The sequence below is a fragment of the Bubalus kerabau genome, chromosome X (assembly GCF_029407905.1).
Source record: "Bubalus kerabau isolate K-KA32 ecotype Philippines breed swamp buffalo chromosome X, PCC_UOA_SB_1v2, whole genome shotgun sequence".
Taxonomy (NCBI): domain Eukaryota; kingdom Metazoa; phylum Chordata; class Mammalia; order Artiodactyla; family Bovidae; genus Bubalus; species Bubalus kerabau.
In genome coordinates this window covers 142,721,428-142,747,003 of record NC_073647.1, presented here as the reverse complement: position 1 = coordinate 142,747,003, position 25,576 = coordinate 142,721,428, and the positions used below count along the sequence as shown (strand labels likewise).

Genomic DNA, 25,576 nt, shown 5'->3' with positions numbered 1-25,576 from the left:
TAAATGCTACCTTGATCCTAACTTGGGAATATACTCAGAAAATCGTTCAAATACAGTTATCAATATTTGGGTTTAGACATATTTTAATCATGTTAATATGAGACAATTTCCTCTTTACTAAAAGAAGAATGAATATTGAATTTTGTAAAGTGTCTTTTTATTATCTATTAATATAATAAACTTAGTTTTTCTCCTTTGACTCACTGATTTGATAACTTAGATCAACAGATGTCCTAATATGCTTGCATTTCTGGGAAAATTCCATTGCTTTATTATATATCTGTATTTGATTTGTAAATTTTTAGAAGGACTTTTGCATCTGTATTCATAAATTAAATTGGCACAATTTCCTTTTCTGTGTTCTTTCATTTTCAGGGCTATGCTAACTTTATAAAACAGTCTAGAAGGTGATACAAATTTTTCATATGTTTTAGGACAATGGCAGTACATATTAGGAGAAGGCAATGGCACCCCACTCCAGTACTCTTGCCTGGAAAATCCCATGGATGGAGGAGCCTGGTAGGCTGCAGTCCATGGGGTCGCTAAGAGTCGGACACGACTGAGTGACTTCACTTTCACGCATTGGAGAAGGAAATGGCAACCCACTCCAGTGTTCTTGCCTGGAGAATCCCAGGGATGGGGGAGCCTGGTGGGCTGCCATCTCTGGGGTTGCACAGAGTCGGACACGACTGAAGCGACTTAGCAGCAGCAGCAGCACATATTCTTTAATAACTTAAAGTTCTCCCTTCCTATGGGTAAAGTCATAGTTTTTCCATTTTTTCCTAGATGAAATCATTCAGGTTTTCTTAAAAAACACATATTTCAGCAAGACTTTCACATTGGCATAGAGATATACTTCATATGAAAGTGAAAAAAGTGTCAGTCACTCATTCGTATCCAACTCTTTGTGACCCCCTGCACTGTAGCTCACCAGGCTCCTCTGTCCATGGGATTTCCCTGGCAAGAATACTGGAGTGGATTGCCATTCTCTTCTCCAGGGGGTCTTCCTGACCCAGGGATTGAACCTGGGTATCCTGCACTGCAGGCAGATTCTTTACTGAGTCACCAGGGAAGCCCATATTATGTGAGTTGCCAGTCCAGGTTCAATGCATGATACTGGATGCTTGGGGCTAGTGCATTGGGACGACCCAGAGGGATGGTATGGGGAGGGAGGAGGGAGAAGGGTTCAGGATGGGGAACACATGTATACCTGTGGCGGATCCATTTTGATATTTGGCAAAACTAATACAATTTTGTAAAGTTAAAAAAAAAAAAAAAAGAATACTGGAGTGGGTACCTATCCCTTCTCCAGCAGATCTTCCTGACCCAGGAAATGAACCGGGATCTCCTGCATTGCAGGGAGATTCTTTTCCAACTGAACAATCAATAGCTACAATAATAAAGACTCTTTGCAACCCCCCCCCCAAAAAAAATCAAATTTAAGGAAAACTTCAAGCTTACCTAATAGAATAGTATAACAAACCCTCATGAATCCAGCACTCAACTATAACGATTATCAACTCATGGCCAATTCTGCTTGAAATACTCACTTTCCCCCACTCTCATAACTAATTATTTTGAAGTAAATCCCAGACATTATAATATTTCATCTGTAAATATTTCAGTTGTTATAATGTTTTAATCTCCTTCCTATCTGTGGTTATATCTTGTTTTGCTTTCCTAATGTTGTGCATTTCCTTTTGTTTCTTATTTTTCCTGTTTTCTAATTCATCCATTTTGGAATTTAAATTCTTCTTTGGCTTTTTATAGGTTTACTGTGTAGTTCTTTTTCCAGTTTCATTCACTGAATTCTCAATTCCTTTCTTTGAATTCTCATTTATTAATAAATCTTTTTCAAGTATAATTCTAACAATATCATTTAACATACTACTATATGCTAAGAACCATGTTTCACATGAAATTATTTCAGTTACTTCTCACTGCAATGAGATAAGTACTGTTATCCACACTACAGATGAAGAAACAAAAGGTTAGAGAGAAGTTAAGGAACCTGCTGCCCAAGTTCAGAAGTGGGAATGGCTGCGATGTTGTTGGTAAGAGCACAGGCAGGCAATTATATCTGGGGAAAGAGTGTGTATATGTATGGCCAGTGGCTGACGTAGGCCAGACACCAGGAGGTGCTAAACCTTTTGATATGGCCCTGAAGGAATACGGCTCAGTAGAGGGTCCACAGCAGAGTTTCTGAACACTTTTTCTACATCACACATTATATTTGTCTGGCAAAACCTGAACTCTGGTCAATTATCAACCATCTTCATGACTCTATGAGAGATGAACTCTGCTGGAGAAAAATCAACTGGTATAATAAAAACTTAACATGTTCTTAACCAATTCCTTCAGATACAGGGTTTTTTTTTTTGTATGAATCAAATTTTCAGATACTAAATTTTCAGATATTTAAGTATAGGGGAAGAATTCTGTAGCACACATCCATTAATAAAAAATGTTATAAAATGCTAAGGTTGTAAGGTTTTAAATCAGAAATGGGAAATAAGTTTAATGACCATCAACCTGAACCAAATGGTAGTGGCTTCCTTGAACATGGAGAGGGGTTGCTTCTAAGCCCTGTCTCAATGGAAAGCACACTATATTTCACTCACAACATCTCCCCTGAGCATGATGTAAGAGCAATGGGGCAGCACCAGAGTCCCAGACTGGCATCTTGCAGTAGGCAGCAATATACCCTAGGCGGTATTGCTGGTCTCCTTATTCACTTTTTCCTGCTTAGCCTGGAGTTCTTTTCATTTAGTCATTTTCGTCTAAAATGGGTAAATTAAGAGATCCACTCAAGTACAGAGGTTACAACTTTCAATACACCAGTATTTCAGGTTGACTAAATAAACCATTCACATTTCAAAAGAACTTAATCAAATGAATATTCTTTCTTTCCAATTATGGTTTGGATCACTCAAACTCTGAAAAAATGAGTATTGTGATAAGCAGACTAGAGCAGAGGAGAAGCAAATTTGGATCAGGGGGATTATATGAGTTAGGCAAGTTATGATTTTTTTTTTTGAAAGGGAGTGTGCATGTGTGATTTTTAAAAGCTCTTAGGGGAGGAGAGAAGGGACACTAGAAATTAAAAATAGCCCTGAAAGAGGGTGAAAAATGTAGTATAGGAAATCTTACATGCTTGGAAATTTTGTCTATTATACATATACTCCATTTAATGCCACCATGCAGTGCTAATTATAATACTACTTAATCTCAGAAATATTTTTCTAAGTGGCATATACTTAAATCTACTAGAGCATATTTTCCCCATGCTCTAAGTGCTAAAATATACTCTCAGCCTATGAGAGTTAGAACCACAGACAATACTCTACACAATCAGTCAGTAAGTGTCATCAATGTATCACTCCACAAATGCTCACTGCCAATGAGAACTCTATTGTACTTTCCTGTGTTGAGTGGGTTATTCACTGACTATTATCTACTCTTCTAGGGCTTCTCTTTCTGTAGTTTGTATTTAACCCATAACTTCAAAAGCTACACAAGTGTGTGCTGGACTTATGGCTATGATTGTCATTTCTGGATGTTCAAATCCAAGTCTTAAGAGAGTTTGAGGGAAACTTCAAGGACATGGAGGAAATCAACAGGGAACTGGTGAAATTCCCTTGATGCTGTGAAGGCCATCAAACACATCACTGCTGCCTTAGGCATGTGTAGACATTGGAAAAAACTATTATTAAGTCCCATGGGGAGACTTGAGAAGAACAGGACACTGCCTATGTACCTCTACCTGTGTCCTTCACAGGGTGCTGCTCTTTAACTTGGCATCTAAGGTCATCTATGACCCATCTCCATTGTATCTTTTAAAACCATTTTTACCACTGCTACTTTTAACAAGCTTTTTCTAAGTCTTGACAATCATGCATGTGACTCTGATATAAGAGCTACAAAAGACTGAGTTGATATATAGTATTTAGGACTGTAGTAATATAATACAAAGTTAATGTTATGAGCAATTCACATACGCATGGCCATTAGAAATATACAATAAAAGGAACGGAAGGGCCAAAGGACCAAATTAAGAGAAAGTCATTTCTCAATTTTGTCTGAAGCCAGGTCTACTGTCAGCCACAAAATTACTGGATACCACCCTTGTTTCTAAAAGGCATACTTTCTCCCTGGTGAATAGTCTGAGAGAGCAGGATCAGTCTCTGGGAGGAAGAGGACAGGAAAATTAACACTTATCGGGCTCTTCCTTTGTGCTAGGTATTTATCTCCTTTAATTCTCAAGCCTCAGAAGAACCTTTGCCTGCCACTGTAAGAACCATTAAGAGAATTATTTCCCCACTAAACAAGAAACTGCTTTAAAGATTCCTGGATGATTATGGAGACTTTAACAGCTCAGACACCCTATTTCCTCAGCATGGATCATCAGAGCATGGAGTCCTCTGACCAGATGAGAAAAGATAGAAAATTTTGGAGTCCAGGAAGGTATCCTCACTTGAGGAGCTATATAGTAACTTATCTTCTACTATGAAGGCAATCTCTCTCTCCCAGCCTTAGCAGAATAAAGGATAAAAATAAAGTCTAACAGGTAAGGGAGAAGAACAAAATACACTGGCTAGAGCAAGTTAACTGGTGATAAATTCAACTAATTATACATAAATATGAATTAACATGCAAAGATGGCTATTAAACATGCAAAACTTCATTAAACTTCATGGGAAATAGATGGGGAGACAGTGGAAACAGTGTCAGACTTTATTTATTGGGGCTCCAAAATCACTGCAGATGGTGACTGCAGCCATGAAATTAAAAGATGCTTACTCCTTGGAAGGAAAGTTATGACCAACCTAGACAGCATATTGAAAAGCAGAGACATTACTTTGCCAACAAAGGTCCATCTAGTCAAGGCTATGGTTTTTCCTGTGGTCATGTATGGATGTGAGAGTTGGACTGTGAAGAAAGCTGAGCGCCGAAGAATTGATGCTTTTGAACTGTGGTGTTGGAGAAGACTCTTGACAGTCCCTTGGACTGCAAGGAGATCCAACCAGTCCATCCTAAAGGAGATCAGTCCTGGGTGTTCTTTGGAAGGACTGATGCTAAAGCTGAAACTCTAGTACTTTGGCCACCTCATGCGAAGAGTTGACTCACTGGAAAAGACTCTGATGCTGGGAGGGATTGGGGGCAGGAGGAAAAGGGGACGACAGAGGATGAGATGGCTGGATGGCATCACCGACTCGATGGACATGAGTTTGGGTGAACTCCGGGAGTTAGTGATGGACAGGGAGGCCTGGCGTGCTGCAATTCATGGGGTCGCAAAGAGTTGGACATGATTGAACGACTGGACTGAACTGAACTGAACCATGCAAAAAAGGCAGAGGTACCAGAGATCAAATTGCCAACATCTGCTGGATCATCGAAAAAGCAACAGAGTTCCAGAAAAACATCTACTTCTGCTTTATTGACTATGTCAAAGCCTTTGACTCTGTGGATCACAACAAACTGTGGAAAATTCTTAAAGAAATGGAAATACCGGACCATCTTACCTGCCTCCTGAGAAATCTGGATGCAGGTCAAGAAGCAACAGTTAGAACTGGAGATGGAAAAACAGACTGGTTCTGAATTGGGAAAGGAGTACATCAAGGCTGTATATTGTCACCCTGTATTTATATGCAGAGTACATCATGAGAAACGGTGGGCTGGATGAAGCACAAGCTGGAATCAAGACTGCCAGGAGAAATATCAGTAACCTCAGATATGCAGATGACACCACCCTTATGGCAGAAAGCAAAGAAGAACTAAAGAGCCTCTTGATGAAAGTAAGAGAGGAGAGTGAAAAAGTTGGCTTAAAGCTCAACATTCAGAAAACTAAGCTCATAGCATCCGGTCCCCTCACTTCATGGCAAATAGATGGGGAAACAATGGAAACAGTGAGAGACTTTATTTTTTGGGGCTCCAAAATCACTGCAGATGGTGACTGCAGCCATGAAATTAAAAGGCGCTTGCTCCTTGGAAGGAGGACCAACCTAGATGGCTTATTAAAAAGTAGACACATAACTTTGCTGACAAAGGTCCATCTTGTCAAAGCTATGGTTTTTCCAGTAGTCATGGATGGATGTGAGAGTTGGACTATAAAGAAAGCTGAGTGCCAAAGAATTGATGCTTTTGAACTGTGGTATACTCTTGAGAGTCCCTTGGACAGCAAGGAGATCAAACCAGTCAATCCTAAAGAAAATCAGTCCTGAATATTCATTGGAAGGACTGATGGTGAAGTTGAAACTTCAATACTTTGGTCACTTGATGTGAAGAACTGACTCACTGGAAAAGACCCTGATGCTGGGAAAGACTGAAGGCAGGAGGGGAAGGGGATGACAGACGATGAGATAGTTGGATGGTATCACTGACTCAACAGACATGAGTTTGAGCAAGCTCCGGGAGTTGGTGATGGATAGGGAAGCCCGGAGTACTGCTGTCCATTGAGGTCACAAAGAGTCGGACATGACTGAGTGACTGAACTGAACATGCAAACATTCCTGGGGCAAGGAGATGGAGGAAGGTGATAACTACTTGTTTATTCTGGTACGGATCAATTTAATTAGATAAATTTTCTAATATTTTATTAGACACATGAAAGAAATAATTGTACTTCAAGTACATATAGACAAGAAAGGGTTGAACCTTCAGAAAAGCAGAAGAAAGGAAAACAGCAATAAATTCTAGAAGATGGAAGAAAGGTGGATTAAGATATGGGAAGGAGGCAGACTGCAGCGCAAAGAACAGAAGGAAAAGCAGAAGAGATGAGGTGTGAAGAAGTAAAAAAAAAATTCAGCCAGGATGAAACAACTCTCCCAACAAACAGAAATCAGGGGACATGTTTAAGAGACATCACAGGGGCAGCTCCATGTCAAGAAGGTCTGAGTGAAGGTTAAAAGGTCAAATAATGCAAGGCTTATATAACCAAAAAGTAGCAGTACCTAGTGTTTCCAATACCCTTTCAGCTCTATTCATTGTTCCCTCTGGTATTTATATGACAGCTAATAACTTTATACTATTTTCTTCTGACTCACCAATTTCAGTTACTACCTTTAGACATCCTATTATAGATGATAACTCATAACACAAGCTTTGGTTAAATCAATATTTAGTCTTTATAAATATTATGACTATGCAAACTCTGTTCACTACTTGAAGGAATATACTATAGTTACATTTCTCATACACATTTTTTTTTAGTTTATAGTTGTTTTGCTTTAGAACTTGCTTTCTTTTCTTTGTACCTATCTCAAATTCTTCTCTCTGTATCTCAAGTGAATTTTCAATACTCAAAACCTATTGGATAATTCATAACTTCTAACATCTTCTCCCCCGAAGACAGCCCTCCTGGAATCATCTTTCTGCTTCAATCTGGACTGAGGACTGTCTAAGTGGACTGAATGAATTAATCTTCTAAGGCATCCTTTATTCATCATAATGGGAAGGAACTTTCTTCATTGTGCTTTTGCAAATGTTGGGTCTTTTGTTGCCTGAATCTCTTTCCTTCAGTTAACAGTCTTCTACTGTTGGCAGAGCCCATTTTCTAGGAACTTCCAAAGAATAGGTACATGTCTGAAAATATCTTCCTTGAAAATCACTTTCACTAAGCATCTCAAAGGCATTGCTCCTTGATTTTCAACTTTCAATGCTGAAATGTCTGATACTGTTCTTATATCCACTCCTTTATATATGGTATAAAAAAAAAAATCTCTAAAAGCTTATCTTAGTCTGTTTGGGCCACTCTAACAGAATACCATACAGTGGGTGGCTTATAATAAACAACAGAAATTTATTTCTCACAGTACTATATACCAGGAAGTTCAAGCCCAAGTTGCCAGCAGATATGGTGTCTGGTAAGGACCTGTTTCCTGATTCACAGATAGCCATCTTCTTGCTGTGTCTTCTCGTTACACAGCAAAACGGGTGAGGGAGTTTTCTAGGGTGTATTTTATAAGGGTCCTAATACCATTCATGAGGGCTCTGCCCTTGTGACCTAACCACCTCCCAAAGGCCCCACCTCTAAATATCATCACATTGGCTTCAACATATGAATTTTGAGGAAACACATTTAGCCCACAGCAAAACTTCTCTTTATCCCTGGATCTTCTCTTTATCCCTGGTGTTTTGATATTTTATAAGGACCCTTCTTTAGAGTAGGGTGGTCTTTCTGGCTTATTTTAATTATTATTATTATTAACAGGCTTTCAGTAAGCCATTTTAATCCAGAGACTCATGGTCCTCATGTTGAAGGAAAAAAACTTTTTCTGTTATTTTAGTATTCTACTTAATCTAAGAGCATGCTTATCACTATGACATTAAGAAAGAGAAAGTGATGCCAATTAAAATGTGTCACACCTTCAATCATAACAAACATTCTGATTTCAAAGATTATTAAGATATAGGGAAAAATATCTCTCATGCTACTTCTTTCCTAATTTCTTCCTCTCCATTTCCCCACTGTCTCTTTCTGGAATTCCTATTAGGTAAATGTTAGACTGCTTCTCTTTCATTTTCTCTCCTATTTTCTCTTTGTCTTATTCTATTTTTTGAAGTTTCCTCAATTTTAGCTTCTAAATATTCTACTGAAATATAAAATATTATCACATTTTTAATTTCTAAAAGTTTCTTTTTCTAACTAAAAAAATAGCATTCTACTTCTGATTTAGAAAATCAATTTCACCTCTTAGCATTCAAAGGATATTAATTTTTCTTTTTCCTGCATTGTCTCTTTCCCTTAAGACCTTATTCTTTCATGTTGGAAGCCTTTCTCAAGTATCTGGTGATATTTGGCTTTTAACTCATATTTAAGAGTGAGGAGGCACTAAGAAGTGGACCAAATATTCTGGAGCTTGTCAACTGGTAGGCTTTCTTGTATCTGGCCAAGCAGCCAGCCTTTACAATAAGATCTCCCAAACAGCAGTTATCTGAAGGTCTTTTATCAGGGATCATTGTTTCTTCAGGAAAGGTGACTCCACTCTCCTGTATGGAGGATATGGTCCTGGCTGGTGAAACGGGTAGCGGTAGGGGATCACAGTACCATTGAGGAGTAGCCTTTCACTTGATCTCCCTGTTTCCAGCCCAGTGTCTCATCCCACTTACTACTATGCCTGGGCTTCTCCATGTCTGGAGCCTCTCTGGTTAATTTTTCTCTATGAAATACTTTCTGTCTCTTCCAGGGGTAGGAGAGGGGATACAGTGAAGGCTTTTTATGTCGACATTCAACCAATCACTATTTTCAGCCTGGGCCATACCTCCACTTTCCATAGTACTAGATGACCTCATTTTTGAGCTCTTCTGGGGCTCTGGGGCCCTGAACAAGGTTTCCTTCGTACTGATATACCCCTTACCAGCATGTAGGTCCTATAACTCCATCTTTTTATGATTCTTTTATCTGCTTTTCATATTTATATATTGTGGTTCAAATAACTGAAGTCTTCTAATTTCAAAGACCACTTTTCTGTTTTTTATTCTCCTTGTTGTTTAGGGTGATAATATCTCAGAGAAGAGGACAAAAACAGCTTTATTTTGCCATTTTAAAACTACAAGTTTCCCTTATGTATTTTTGTGTCTCTAACAAGTTAGCAGAGTTCTTGGCACCAAACAGACCTTCATTAAATACTTCATTAATGAATGACTAGATATAGTCAGAGTACAGACTCAGCTGCTCTAACAAAAAGACCCCAAATGCAAAGGCTCAAACAAGAGAAGTGCCTATTTTTCTCTCACAGAGCATTTTACAGGTACAAGGTTAGGTTAGAGTGAAGAAGTGTCGCTAGGTCCTTAGGTCATTAAGGATCCAAGTTTCTTCTTTCTTGTTATTCTATATCCATTCTATAGTTTTGTTGTGGCCAAAACTGGCTAATCATCACACTCTGCATTCCAGCCCATGGGGGGGGTTCAAAAAGGGGTCAATCAACCTACATGAAAGTCTACCAGTCCCATACATAGTTACTATCTCACAGTTTCTAGGGGCCAGGAATCCCGGCCACCAAACATGTGAGCTTGGAAGCAGACCCTTCTCCAGTCAAGGTTCAAATGAGACTTTAGCCCTAGCAAACTCCCTGACTGTAGTCCATGAGAGACCCTGAACAAAAGGACGCAGTTAAGCCATGCCCATATTCCTGGCCTACAGGAACTGTGAGTTAAAAAATGTATGTTGGCTTAAGCTACTAAATTTAGGGTAATTTGTTACATATAAAATAACTACTGTTGCTGCTGCTAAGTCGCTTCAGTCGTGTCCAACTCTGTGCGACCCCATAGACGGTAGCCCACCAGGCTCCCCCGTCCCTGGGATTCTCCAGGCAAGAACACTGGAGTGGGATGCCATTTCCTTCTCCAATGCATGAAAGTGAAAAGTGAAGTCACTCAGTCGTGTCCGACTCTTAGCAACCCCATGGACTGCAGCCTACCAGGCTCCTCCGTCCATGGGATTTTCCAGGCAAGAGTACTGGGGTGGGGTGCCATTGCCTTCTCCGAAAATAACTACTACAACATCTCAACTTTCACTATTTAACAGTAACTGACAAAAACATGTAATTGTACATTATAGGCAAATACAATTTAAAAGTATAAGGCTAAGAAATATTTGATAGTCTTCTGGATTTAATATCATTAAAGAAATATTAAATATTAGGCTTTCATCTTATACCCAATTCCTATAATGGGGAATGATCTCAACAACTTAACCCACATTGCTGGTAGTTTCTTAGTCCTGCACTTTTTCAACCTATCTATCTCTAGAATGCAATCTTCTTTCAGATGTAAATGTCACTAATGCTGGGAGTACTCAGAGGGAAAGTATGAGCCATGTATGTAGAATATCACAATGGAAAATGATTTGATTTTATACTACAGAGAATAAAAAATTTGAAGGTTTTCCTTCCAAAGGAATTGTTGTGCAAGAAAAACAAGGTGGCTGATGGCAGAAAAATCAATATTAATACTTGTTTTTATATTTGCTTACATGCTAATAAAGATATACTATAGACCAATGAAGTAAAATGATCCAAATAATCTGGGAGGTGCAGAAATCTAGACCAAATCTGAAGGCAGCCTCAGGCACTAGGCTCTACATGTTAGCCAAGACTTAATTCATGCGTTCCTTTACCTAACAAGCACTGATGGAACATCTACTGGGTACTGGATGGCGGATATATGGATGTAAAACCAGGAATAATAATAAATAATGTAAAACAATAATAATAATTGTCTTATATACAGAACAAAATGATGATAATAACTAAGCTGCTAGCGATGGTTATCTTGTAAGAGGAGACTATTTATTTATTTGTTTCTTTAATATTTACAGAGTGCCTATTATGTGCCAGGCATTGGTCTAGGTGCTGGGATTCAGGACTGAATTAAAAAAGCAAGATGAGGAAACAGTGAACAATGATTTTCAACATTAAACATCTCTAAAAAGCATGACCATTTATTTATTTCACCAATAAATCTATGGTTAGGTTCTTTTTTTTTTAAAGCAAGATTTAAGTTACTAATGAAAAACTTTCAACAATATAAAGTCTGTCTTTATAATCTGTCTTAAAATCAGGCTTGTCAAACAGTTTTTAAAAATATCACCGGCATATTCAAGAATGTATTTTGGTAAAGTTAATGTGAAAGCATCAATAAGTTTCCAACACTGTAAAATCATTACTTTGCCCAGTTTAAAAATAAGAATGTTTAAATTTTATGGTATCTGATTTATCTATATCCCTATGATACAATATTTTACTTACAGTTTGTGGATTAATCTCTTCCTCTCCCATAGGTTCATCCATAATTTGCTGTCCATTCTGTGAAAAGCATAGCAAGTAGAAAGTTACCAAAACAGATTTCACTTCAGTTCGAGTCAAATGAAGGCAGACAAAAAAAAATCATATAGGAATATTTTCACTCCTAAAGGGTTCTAATGAAATAAAGAACCACCATTTAAGTATGCAGTTGCCAATTTGCAACAGGTTGTGCTTCAAAAGTTAATGTATAAATTGATGTTTAAAATTATAAAAATATTTTTCCATGGAAATGATGTAATAACTGATGGTTACCTTTCCAGGTAATCCCTGGCAAGCCCTTGAGTTTATTTTAATAGTTAAATGCATTACAATGGTCTTATTTAAACCTCACCAAACATCATTTACAATAGTTTCTATGGCAAAACACATTCTAAATTCCAACTCCATTGATAAACAATCAGGGCAAATGATTAATTATTGGGGGGAAAATTAAGCTAAATCTCTACATCAATAGAGATTCCAGATGGATTAAACATTTAAGTGTCAAAAAGTAAAATTATACAAGCATTAGAAGAAAACACAGGTGAGTACTACTTATGAGGTAAGAGGGGTAGAAATCATAAAGGAAAAAAATGACATTTGAATCCATAAAAGTTTAAAATGTCTCTGTCAGACATAAAAAAGATAAAGACAAATTGATTACAAAAAAAAATAAAAGCAACATATGACAAAGGGTTGGTATCCTCAATACATAAAGAACTTCGTTTTACAAACCTGTAAGAAAAAACACTGAACTTCAACAGAAATGAGCAATAAGAGAAAAAACAGTTCAGCCTTAGTACTAATCAAAGAAATGTATTTAACTGAAAGATACTTTTGACTTTCAAATTGGTAATGATTTACAGAAAAAAATAACACCCAGTGCTAATACAGGTATGGGGATAAGAACACTCTGGATATACTGCTGTAGCAAGTGTAAATCAGCACAACCTTTCAAGAAGGCAATCTAAGCCTATATTTAAAAAACAAAAAGACACATAAAACTTTGAAATGTCTCATTTCAACTTTTTAAAAAAATAGACACGTGTGCAAAGATGTACATATAAGAATGCTCACCATAACTTTTTCCAAAAAGAACTCCAAATTGGAAACCTAAATTCCTAACAATAGAGAACTAGTTAAATATATTATGGTACATCCATATAATGGAATACTATGCAGTCACTAAAAATGATGATAAAGATGTAAATTTATTGACATGGAAAGACACTCACATGTAATAAGTGAAAAAGCAGTTTACAAAACAGTATGGATTGTAATGATCCCATTGTAAATAAATATATACATGTTTTAATGTATATATTTGTATGGGAAAAACTCTGGAAGGATATACACCAAAATGTTAACAGTGACTATCTCTGAGTGGTAGAATTTTAGACAATTTAAATTGTCTTGCTTATTTGGATTTTCTAATGTGTCTACAATGTCTACAATGAATATGTATTATTTGCGTAATTAAAAACAAAAGCAAAAGTCAGGTATACGTAATGTCTTCTCTAACTCCCTCACTGGAAAAAGGAGTAATGTCCCTGGCCACTTGTTAATTCAACAAAGTACAAGGATCTAAGCTAACCATCTTTAGAGAATTATCAACTAGGAAATAAAAGGTAGGCATCCACTACCCCATATCCCACAAGAGACATCTGGTCCGAATTTGAACTCCTCTCTGTACTCTCCCTATCTCTATTTATTCATCCATCCATTCATCCATCCGTTTCATTTCATTCATGCTATCTATGTTCTAGGCACCAAACTGGAGATGAAAACTTAATGAAACATACCCTCATCCTAAAGATCCATCCTACAGCATCTCATAGGTTTACTGACCCATAAAAAGGGCAACTTCCATTTTGAAACACTCACAGAGTATGTGCCAGGGTTAGGAAATGCCCATACAAGATTACAAAGCACAGAAATGGTGCCAAAATACAGAAAAGGAGGAAGCAGGTGTAAAATCTTTATTTTCTGAAGACACTTTCAGAGGCTATGTATTGTCCACTCCTATGGTAAGGACTCAAATAACACCAGGATACATCTTTCTCTTATAAGCCACAACCATTTATTCAACTGAACACTGATCATTTTTATCCAAATATCCCAGAAAAACCTTTAAGGAGCTCTTAAGAACACTGGTTTTGGAGTCAGATACCTAGATTCAAAGTCCTGCTCTTACACTGATTATGAAGCCTTGGACAAGTTATTTAAACTATCTAAGCTCTTTCTTCATATGGAAAGTGGAGATTAAAAAGTCTTATCTTCAGAGAGCTTTGAAGACTAAATAAGATAATGATGTAAGACCTGTCAGTAAACAATCAAAGTTAGCTATTTTAATTATTGTCAAAATTCAATCACTCCCTCTGCAGCCCACCAATTTGCTACTTCTCCTGCATTCACTGTCTCAGTGAATGGTATCATCATTAATCTAGGAGCCCAAAGTAGATTTTCTCATTAATTGTACATAGTGCTCTCCTCCTATTAACACAGACCTACTCAATGGCTCCCCATTATTTGGCTTTTAGAACCCTTGGTTTAACTTGAGCTACATTTATATTTTCCATGGGAATATAATTTGAGAATCATCTGTTCCTTGCAATTTTCAATGCAAAGAATCACAGCTTGTAACTTACTTTTTGGTATAGGAGAATCGGCACTAAAATCTGAATTGGTAGACCAGGGGTAGAGTCCTAGATCTGCCACTTAAAAAGCTTTATGATTTGGGGCAATTCAGAGTCTCTTGATCCATTACTTTATATCTGTTCAAAATGGGGGTATCTGCCCTGTCTACTCAAAGGGTTGTCGTTAAGCTCAAAACTGAGATAACTCATAAGAAAATACATTATAAACTGTAAGAAGCTGTACCAACACAAATTACTATTATTAAGGTAAGGTAGGTTCAAAAGGATAAAATAATACTGCATAAAGTCATTTTGATCTTAGTTTTCTGTTCCAAATACACAAACATACTCATATCATATGCTTAAATTCTTTCTATCCCCTTCTCACCTATGAACACTATTAGGACAAGAAAGTACTATACCTCACTGGGCAGCTTACTATACTATTTCAGGAAAAGCACTGACTGCTAGATAATGCTCTTCTTCATATAGTAACTTTCCTCAAATGCAAATTCTTTTTAAGAGGATTACTAATACACGATGACTAACTTGTCTGTACTCTATCTACAAAGTCATGGAAGTAAATCTACAGCTGTGACCATAAACTCAAAGAACACCTCAAGTCTGTTCTTTTCTAGATAATTCAAGTTCCTTCAAACACTCCATTTAGAAGATCAGACCACTTTCTTTTCTGAGCATGCAACCAATTCATCTTAAATGGTGGTATAGAGAATTGTGCGCAATTAACTGTAACCTTGATATAACCAATGCAGAGTAAAGGGCATATCACCTCCCTTGTTCTACATAATACACTTATATTAATGCAGTTCACAAATGCATTATTTTTGGAATGTCCACAACACATTGCTGAGTCATACTATTTCTTTCTTGTTTTCTGTTGGTTAAATTCTTGTTTTCTTCACTTACACTGCAACTAAGCCCTCTATCCTCTATCTTGTACTTGTTACTTAGTCTTAGAGTCTTAAATTTTTTTATTCATCTTTTTCCAGTTCTGATTCATTGCTACAACCTCTATAGATTAGATTCCAACTCTGTCAATCAGCTTCTTCACTATTTTCATCTTTATGTAATCCATAAATTGTACAATGCATTCTCTTTTCTGAATTTTCCACCTGGTTAATTAATACAATATACTAACAAAGCGGTCTAAGAAAAAAGTTAAGTAAAATATAATCTAAAGGTATTTTATGTTCTACATTTTTTTCAAACTACTGTTTCAGCCTTTTTTTATATAATTATTTTTAATTGGAGAATAAAAACATCTACTTCCTTTCTGAGTTTATGAAAGATTTAGAACTTTGAACAATTTAATTTTTAAAGCAGGGAAATATAAAAGCTAATTTTATCCTACATACCAGTGTAGCGTTACCAAAATCAACCCTAAAAGGCAACTTTACTTCAATAAACCTTTTATATCACTTCAGCAAAACAAGGATTCAAATGCTAACTATTTAGAAATGAGGATAATTACCTCTGTGGCTAAGAATTTTCCCTTCTGAAAAAGGACTCTTGACTTCACTAGAGATTAGGTTACATGGACCACTAATGTGACTCACTATTGTAATACTTACAGTTTCAAAAGTTCAAGAAATAATACTAATTAAACAAGAAAATTTCTCTAATTTTAAGAAACAAATAGAAAAAAACATGTGCTCTGAGTCTGGCTAGTAGCAGGTTTAAACCCCAGTCCTGTCACTTACTGCTGTAGTTAACTAGCTAAGTTACTTAACATTTTGAGCCTCAGTTTTTTCATTTGTAAGATGCATATAATATCTACTTCACAGGGCTGTTGAAATTAAAAGGACTCACCAAGGGACAGTAGATGCTCAGTAAATGCTACTTCCTGTCCCCTCTTTGCCTTCAATTGACTGTGTAATATTTCTATTTCTACAGTTAGCTTCCAAAAGTCATAATGCAATGAAGAAGTACAGGAGAGTATTGAGATACCTGTTTCACCACTTACACAGCCAATTTCCTGCCAAGCAGGGTGGAAGAGATCATTCATATGTGTGATATATTTTTATACAATGTGGCTAAAGAATGAGTACGAGTGAAAAAGAATAGTTTAAATGCGAGGCAAACGTATTTATCCTCTCTCATCCCACCATAATGCCTTCCAGCCAAAAAATCACAGAGCTTGGCAGACTGTACATATGCAAATATTATGTGAAATACTGGAAAAGGTTAGGAAATGCTAATCATGCTTTACTCTGGTAGTTTGAATGTGTAAAAGTCAAAAATTAGAATAACATACAATATGGGTCTCACCAGAACAAATCAGACAAAGGAGACTGTTAGCCTCAGTTCAAATCAGTAATTCTGAACCAAGGTTTCAGGACTTCTAGAATATTGCAAAGTATTTTAAGGAAAATTTTAAAAATGTTAAAATCAAGAATATTTCTCTAATTAAAATTTTTTTTAATTTTAAGCAACCCTATTAAACAGATTGTTTTGCTGTAATGGTGTGTTACTACCATGCACATTTCTAGGCTGCTTGGTAGTTTGCTATCACTAAATATAAAATAAGTTTTAAAAAATACACTGAGTCTAGCAGAAGACCATCTTGCACAAATACACTAGTACTACAAAAATGATTTGTGACTCATAAATGCTACCTTGAACTTAGCAGGACATATCATCTCGTGACATCCTACCACCTAGAAATGAAATATACATATGAACATTGGGAGAAAAGAATTCCTCATAGAGAACAGCCTAAAACAACAGGAAGGGAGGAGGAAAAGAACAGGGCCAGAGCCTTAGTGTACTAATCTGGAGATCCAGGTTGTAGATATAAACAAGAACCATGCCTTTTTTTTTTTTTTAACCATCCTCAAGTTTCCACAAGTATATCTGCCTTCCAAACTCCCTGATATCAGCAGCGGTTTTCCTGCCCAAAGCATATGGCAGAGGATTTCCATGAAGGTGCTGACGATGAAGCATGAGAAACCTCTCTAAAACTTCAGTTAAGATAGCATCAAATTGTTCAGAATCCAAAGAATCTTCTATGCAATCACATTGAAACAATAAGAAACAAGCATTTTATATTCTTAATAAGGAATGTATATAATCCTTACCAATGTGACAGGATTAAGAATCAGCTCCTCATTTATCCTAAGGAAATATCAGAGATGTGCATAAAGACTATGTACAGTGATATTCATCATACTCATTATACTGAAAAATAGAAAACAATCTAAATGACCAACAGGGGACTGGTTAATAAAGCATAATACATCTATTCATATGTAGTAATACTATGCAATGGTTAAAATCAGGGCCTCAAATAAAAATTAATGATGTAAAAATATGACTGCAATATATTAAGTTAAAAAGGATACAAAACTAAATCATATGATCCCAATTTTGCACACCCCCTCCCAACATGTGTGCATGTAACTGGAAAACATATAAAATCTTATCAGTAGTTACCTGGGTCATAGGATTTTCTTCTTTGTACTGTATTTTCAAAATTATATGCATTTATTATATATTATTTTATAAAGAGAAAAAACAATCAATGTAATTAGAAAAATCCATTTATTTCTAGCTAAGGTGCCATTACATGGGCTTTGCTATTCCTCTAGCAACTAAAGGTCTGCTAGTACTCAAGACTATTCTATTTTATAGACTAGGGTAGGAATGACCACTGGTTATATTTACATTATTAAGTTTTAGAAGAATCTTTCAGAAGCTTTTTTTTTTCCTCTCTGATGGTTTCCTGTGGTTGTGGCCTCAGAAAATAAATAAGTCTTTAGGCCTGAATCCATCTCATTTTTTTGGAGTGTACCCCTAAGGGGAATTCTGCTTATGAAACAAGAGTATGTTGAGATAAGAATAAAGAAATGAAAACATGGTAGCCAAAATTAAATCTGCATTATGAATAGCAAGTATCAGAACTGACACTGCAGAAAACAGAATCCATGCCACAGAGGACAAACTTGAGTAAATGAAAAAAAAAGGAAAGAAAAGATTAAAAAACTATGGAGGACAGACGTAGAAATAATCTATGAATAACAGATGCTCCTAAAGAAAAACCAGCAGTTTAATCAATCAAAAGTATAAGAAAACTTTCCAGTTCTGAAAAAAAAAAATACCTGAGACTGGAGACTGAGAAGGTTCAACAGAGATCATCAACACCAAGACATGTCCTGGCAAATGTTTTTAAATGTCAAGGATAAAGATATAATCCTACAAGCATACAAGCAGAAAAAAATAGGTTATTTTCAAAGGAACTAAAATCATATTGACCTCAGATTTCTCCTCTGCAACAATAAAATGCCAGAAGACAATGAAGTAATGACTTACACAGAGTTAAAAGGGAAAAGTTAGGATCTAAGAATTTTATACCTTGTCCCAGTTCTTCACATCCAAAAGTTACAGGAAATTATTCTTAGTTCTGCAAAGTCTTATAAAATTTCACCACCATGGTAGTACCTTTTTTCATGAACTGTTCAAAGGTATATCTTAGACCATTGAAAGAGAATCAAAATAAGAATTCAAAAATACTGAGGTAGGAAAGAATTGGTAAAGTATATTGACACCAACTTAGTATCTAGAAATAACTGAATAAAATAATTAACCCCAATAAAGGAGAAAGGGTCACTAATGAAGAATAAATAACTGATACAAGTATATAAACAATATAAAACTTTAGCAAGTTTTTGATAAAATAAAGTGGACTGAAAATAAAAGAGGTAGTGGAAGAAAGGAAAAACTAAGATTCTAAATTCTGTCTTTCCTAAAAAGACATTTAAAAACCACTGCTTTTAGTAACTAGCTAATAAACTTTGGAATGCTTTGAAAAACCATGAAACAACTGAGAAATTATAATTATTTATTGCAGTCCAAATCAGTGGAGAATATAATAACTGGCCAAGACTGTGAACAGTGCCTTACGTAGGCATCCCATTCAACCCTAAGCACATGAGGTAGGTATAATTACCCCTATTTTACAGATGAGGAAACCAAGGTTCAGCAAAGTTAATTAGTGAATGGCAGAAGCAAGACTCAAACCCAAGTCTTTCCAGCTCTGTAATTCTTTCTTCAAGTTTTCATAACCTCCTCAAACAAAAGAATCCATAAGGCAGCAGAAAGAAACCAAGCCACAAGAATAAAAAAGTTAAAATAAGATGATGGAAATAATTCCTATTTTACACCTATTTACACTAAGAACTGTAAAGTATCTACTTAAAACTGAGTATCTTAAAGGATATTTGATGCTATTACAGAATTATTGATGTTTTTATGAGTGATGATGGTATGTTAATTAGATGTTTAAAAAATTCTTTATCTTTTAAGAAATACACATGTAAATATTTATGTCTGAAATGATATATCAGCTTCAAAATAATCCACTGGAGCCAGGGAGGGGAAGAGAGAGAGTAGTGTGTGTGATGGGGAGTACAGATGAAACAAGAGTGGGCATGAGTCAATAATCTTTGAGGCTGGGCTATTGAAATATGGTGGTTCACTATTCTATTCTCTCTACTCTGGTTATGTGTTCAAAATGCTTGATAATAAAAATTTAATGGTCTTTAGTGCATTTTTATAAAGCTTAAAAAATTGACATAATTATTTACTGCTTTAAAGAGAAACCCAAACAAAAACAGATAAGCATAAAAAAGCACAAAGAAAAAGAAGAAAGCAAGTGTTTGCAATAATAAGGCCAAAAATAAAATGTGAAGCAAAAACCTTAAACTGATTAAAAAGGTGATTTGATCTGGACTAAAAATATAATTAGTACTTAATGCATACAGTAATAATAATTGCTATCATTTACTGAGCAATTATCACACACTAGGCAAGTCCATCTTTGATGCTTCTAACAACTCTGTGAGGCATTATCACTAATTTACAAATGAGGAAGTCAAGACGGGTATGTCAATCTTTGAAAGCACTGACACACATGCACATGTATCCTCAGCCCCTAACAAAATGCCTTGCTGGCATACATTAGGTGCTCAATAAATATTCGTTGAATAAGTAAAAAAGTCTAATATCCTGCCTAAGGCAAATAAGCAAAGCCTAAATTCAAACCTAAATCTGATTCTAAAACCCCTACTCAATCACGTTTAAATCTTTTCCTAATGATATTTCATAGTAAGAGTAAAGATGTTCTATTTTTTCTTTTATTTCCTTTTGTGCATATTTCTCTTTTTCAGATTTTCTACAATTAGCCTGTGTTTTTTTCAAACAAGTCATTAAAAATAATATAATGCAAAACAGTACTGAAAAGTTAATCACAGACTAACCTAATCACAAAACACAAATACGGACATGAAATAAACGGAAACAAGTAGAAGGGGAAATTTTAGCACACTAACATAAACTAGCATAATGAATAGAAAAGGATGAAGCATTTGATGTAACTTACATTAGAATAGGTAGATACTGAATTTTATACTGTGAAAAGAATATGGGTTCAACTGTCTATAAAGTTATAAAGATGAACCATGTTCCAGGCCATGAGGTAAATCCAAAATTCTTAAAAGCAGGAATTGTACCAGTATTTTATGATTATGATAAAAAAATACTGAATAAGGAAATAAATTACTCATTCAGAAATTTATATTATTCTAAGTAACTACTGGCTCAAGGAAATAATAATAGCTATTATCTCTGCAATTATTTTGTTCAAAGTACAGTGTTAGCTATGTTACATATATTCTCTCATTTAATCCCAATTAATCATTAATAAACCATGAGTCATGTTATTATATAGAGAAGAAAAAAGTTGAGAATAACCTGTCCAAGGTCACAGAGGTATTCAGTTTGCAGATAAGACAACTGAACCCACATCTGAATCCAAAGCTCACACTACTACACAGAAATGCCCTATTACTGTTCAAGTATAGGCAACTACCTGTGCTCATTTTTCTCTATAAAATTTTGTAATAAAAAGTGGAGAAGACTAGAATTCTTCCTCAACACATGTTCTGAAAATGTCTGTTTATATTTCAAACTGCATAATCTCCTAAAAAAGATTCCTTTGAAAACATTCATATTCTCGAGGGCAATTAAAAAGGAAGAAACCATAAAATCAGATAAAGTAGGGAATATAAGGTAAACATGATTTGCTACTAAATTTATTTCTAAAAAGTCACTATTTTCTGGTATTTATCTGCAATCCATAAGAGTTTCATGGAATCTTGGCCAGTGTGCAGTTTGTCTGCCACTAGGTGTAGGCTTCCCTCATAGCTCAGATGGTAAAGAAGCTGCCTGCAATGCAGGAGACCCTGGTTTGATCCCTGGGTCAGGAAGATCCCCTGGAGAAGGAAATGGCAATCCACTCCAGTATTCTTGCCTGAAGAATCCCCACGGACAGAGGTGCCTGGTGGCATGGGGTTGCAAAGAGTCCGACACGACTAAGCCACTAAGCACACAACTGTAGTCAAGCCCTTAAGCCTCTCTGATTTGTGGTTTCTTCATGCATAAAATATATGGATATCTAAGAGCTCTTCCAGCTTGAAAATATTATAATCCTGTGACTTTAAGGATTAAAAGTATTTAAAATTTTGTGGGCTTTTTTACACCTCAGGACATTACTAATTCTGTTTTTAAAGCTGTTCTGCACATTATTTCTAACTCTAGTTTCTTCTTTCTTTTCTGCATCCAAAATACAGTTTTATCTGTATCCTTTAGGGGTGCTTTGTATTCCAATGTAAACAAGGATAACGTCAAAGAATGGAATGTACAAATGCTGTCATTTGAAAGAGTGCTGTGCTTTGTCACTCAGTTGTGTCCGACTCTTTGTGACCCCACGGACTGTAGCCCACCAGGCTCCTCTGTTCATGGGGATTCTCCAGGCAAGAATACTGGAGTGTGTAGCCTATCCCTTCTCCAGGGGATCTTCCCGACCCAGGAATCAAAACAGGGTCTCCTGCATTGCAAGCGGATTCTTTACAAGCTGAGCTACCAGGGAAGCACTGAGCTACCAGGGAAGCCCCACTTCAAAGAGACGTACTAATAAAAATAAAATAAATGAAACATGGTTTTTCTGTGCAGATTAAGCAACCTAAAACAATTTTATAATTTCCACAATCCAATCTTACTGTTCTCATTTTACTAGTACAGTGTCAACTTATGTTTTAATCTCCTCTGTGTACTCCCAATGCGACTTTTGCCTTCCTAACACCTTGAATCCCACCTCTTGGTACTTCATGGAGTTGACAGTATTTCATAAACATGTATGATGATCAGAATCACCTAAGACTCCTGTTAATAATATACTCATTACCTGGCCTTACCCCAAACCAAAACTGAATCAGAAGTTCTAGAAGCCCCATGGCTCGGTATTTCATTTTTTAAACAGGCACCTGAGATGACTCCTGTAATTAGGTAAGTCTGGGAAATCACAGTGTAGAGAAAAGATCATGGGCTTTGGAGCCTGACATATCCAGTTTCAGAACCTGGCTCTGCCCTTTATTATAGGTGTAACTTTGGGCAAGCTACTTAACATGAGTCTTAGTTTTCTAAACTACAAGATTTGAATACTAGCTATGCTGGAGGCTGTAATCAAGTTTAGTGTGCTTAGCCATTCTGGCTGCTCAGTGAGTGTTAACCTCTCTCTCCTCCTGCTTATCTTGCCAAAGGGGGTGACAAATGCAAATACTTAAGAATATTCTGATGAGCCCCTTACCCTAATGGGTCCACTTCCATTTCTAGGGCTAAAAATCTGAGTAGTAATTTGCTAATGCATTACTTGGTTTGGCTAATTTAGGTCTTAGGGAAAAGTCTAATAATTTCTTCTGGTTTCTGGAGGCTTATTAATGAAGCCCTCCTATCTAAAAAAGATACACCATTATGCTGAGCTTCAAAGCCCAAGCTTTATTTGCTATAATAAACAGCAAGATTTACTATAAATTGGCAAAATTACCAATTACTGTTTCCTCATCGGTAAAACAAGTGGTGCTTAAATGTTTGCTGAACTGAACCCAAAATGTTACTGATAACATAATTGTTAATTAAAATAATTAAACTTACACACAGTCTTACAAACACCCTTACGAACAAAAAGACAGCAATAATAGCTTGCAAAAGAACCAAGATGTAGGACTTGCTCAAATACACAATAAAAAAGAACTTAACACCTAAGCAATATCAACTGTATCTTAACACGAAGTGTATTAGACAAGTTTAGAACTGAAATAACTTAGGAAAAAACAATCTAAACTACTCATTCATTAACATAAATGCATGCATTTATGTACACAGATACATATATTTAAAATTATCATACGTCTACACACAACCTGGCATGGCAGCAAGGTTTACATATGAAAAATGAGAAATATAGTTTATAATTACAGCTAGATAATGAATCCTAGCTGTATATATATTAAGCATGTTAGTCAGTCGTGTCAACTCTTTGTGACCCCATGGACTGTAGCCCACCAGGCTCCTCTGTCCATGTATTAAGCATAAACACTATTAATAAGAGTATTCGACTCAAATTGTTATATTAACTGTCCAGATAAGCTACAAACTGAAAGAAACCTAAACAAATCAGAAAAAAAATAATAAAACTCTGGGAATATTCATTCAAGACAGAGAAAAGGTTACCCTCAATTTTTAAAAAAATAAACAAGAAAATAACAAACACCAAATCCTGTTGAAAGTAATTTAAAGAATCATAGCTTTTCTCTCAACTCATTCTTTAATGCAACTATTTTCTTTCATTTAGTTCTGGTCCTTTGCTTATTTCCATACACTTAATATTTTTACTGCTATTTTGAATTAAATCTTTTCCCATTATCATTTCTAACAAAGAAAACTATTTATCAACTTAAAAATATATACTCTGTTTAATACCATCTTATTAGACTATCATTGGTTTTAACAAACCTTTTTAGTGGTTTCCTTAGATTACCTAAGTAGATGATTATATCACCTATGAATAGTTTTGTTTTATCCTTCTTTTGAATATTCTTTGATTTTGTCTAACTTCATTAGCAAACTCTTCTAGAATGTAAAATAGAGGTGAAAACAGTAGGCATACTTTTAATGAGATTGCCCCTAATATGTCTCTATCAAGCATGATGCTGGCTACTGGTTTTAGACTATTTTTTAATAACATTAATGACACATTCTTTTATTTCTATTTCACTGTTTTAAATGGATAATAGATAGTGAATTTTGTCTAATGCTTTCTCAACTTTTCCCCTAACTTTTTAATTAGAAATGATTATATATTCACAGGAAGTTGCAAAAATAATACAGAGGTCCCATATACCCTTAACCCAATGGTTACATCTTACACAACTTCCTGTCAAAGACCAGGAAATTTATACTGGTACAATGCCCAGACCTTACTCAGATATCACTGGTTTTACAGGTTCTCACGTGTGTGTCTGTGCACTCATGTTACACATTTTATCACATGTATAGATTCTTGTATCTACCACCAGAGTAAAGATACCAGTTCTTTACCACCAGGATCCTGCGTGTTGCCCTTTTATAACCATTCACCTCTCCCTCACCCTTCTTCCTAACCCTGGCAACCACTAATCTAGTCTCCATTTCTACAATTTTGTCATTTCAAGAATGTTATATAAATAAAATCATATGGTATGTACCTTTTCCCCACTCAGCATGAATTCCCTTGAGTGTGTATCAATAATTCATTCCTTTTAGTTTAGTAGTATTCCAGTATACCACAGTGAGAACATACCACAGCTTGTTTAACCATCTGCCCACTGAAGGACATTTGCCAACTTTCGGATATTACAAATCAAGCTGCTGTGAACATGTATGTACAGACTTCTGTGTGGACAAGCATTTTCAGTTCTCTGGGACGCATGTCCAGGAATGTGACTGCTGGGTTGTACAGTAAGTGTATGTTTAGTTTTTGAAGAGATGGCCAAAGTTTTCCAGAAAGGCTGTATCATTTTACTGCCCCATCAACAACATATGAGAGAGCCAGTCCGTCCACATCCTCACAACACTAAGTAGTGTTAATATTTTTCATTTTGGCTATTTGTTAGGGAAATTAAATAAATAGTCTTGATTAGGCTTCAGAGACAAAGCAGAGTAGGCCTCTGACCTTACTTCTAACCTGCCTGGACACTGCCCAGATGGTGAGCTGACTGAGAGTAACTGCCTGCTGTGAGTGCAAGACTTGCAGCACCATATATA

The 25,576-nt window shown here is 35.9% G+C and overlaps 1 protein-coding gene across 5 annotated transcripts in view; it reads right to left on the bottom strand.

Annotated features, from left to right (window-relative positions):
* The window catches only part of RPS6KA3 (ribosomal protein S6 kinase A3), a 104,206-nt gene that overhangs the window by 62,652 nt on the left and 15,978 nt on the right, over window positions 1–25,576 (bottom strand). For 3 of the 5 annotated variants that reach the window (XM_055563316.1, XM_055563312.1, XM_055563315.1), the window contains exon 2: window positions 11,748–11,804. In XM_055563316.1, coding sequence (XP_055419291.1) covers window positions 11,748–11,789 — 42 coding nt within the window. In that variant the 5' untranslated portion in view covers window positions 11,790–11,804. Of the gene's footprint in view, window positions 1–11,747; window positions 11,805–17,517; window positions 17,618–18,537; window positions 18,632–25,576 lie in introns of all 5 variants that reach the window. The other 2 variants (XM_055563313.1, XM_055563314.1) reach the window with 2 other exon arrangements.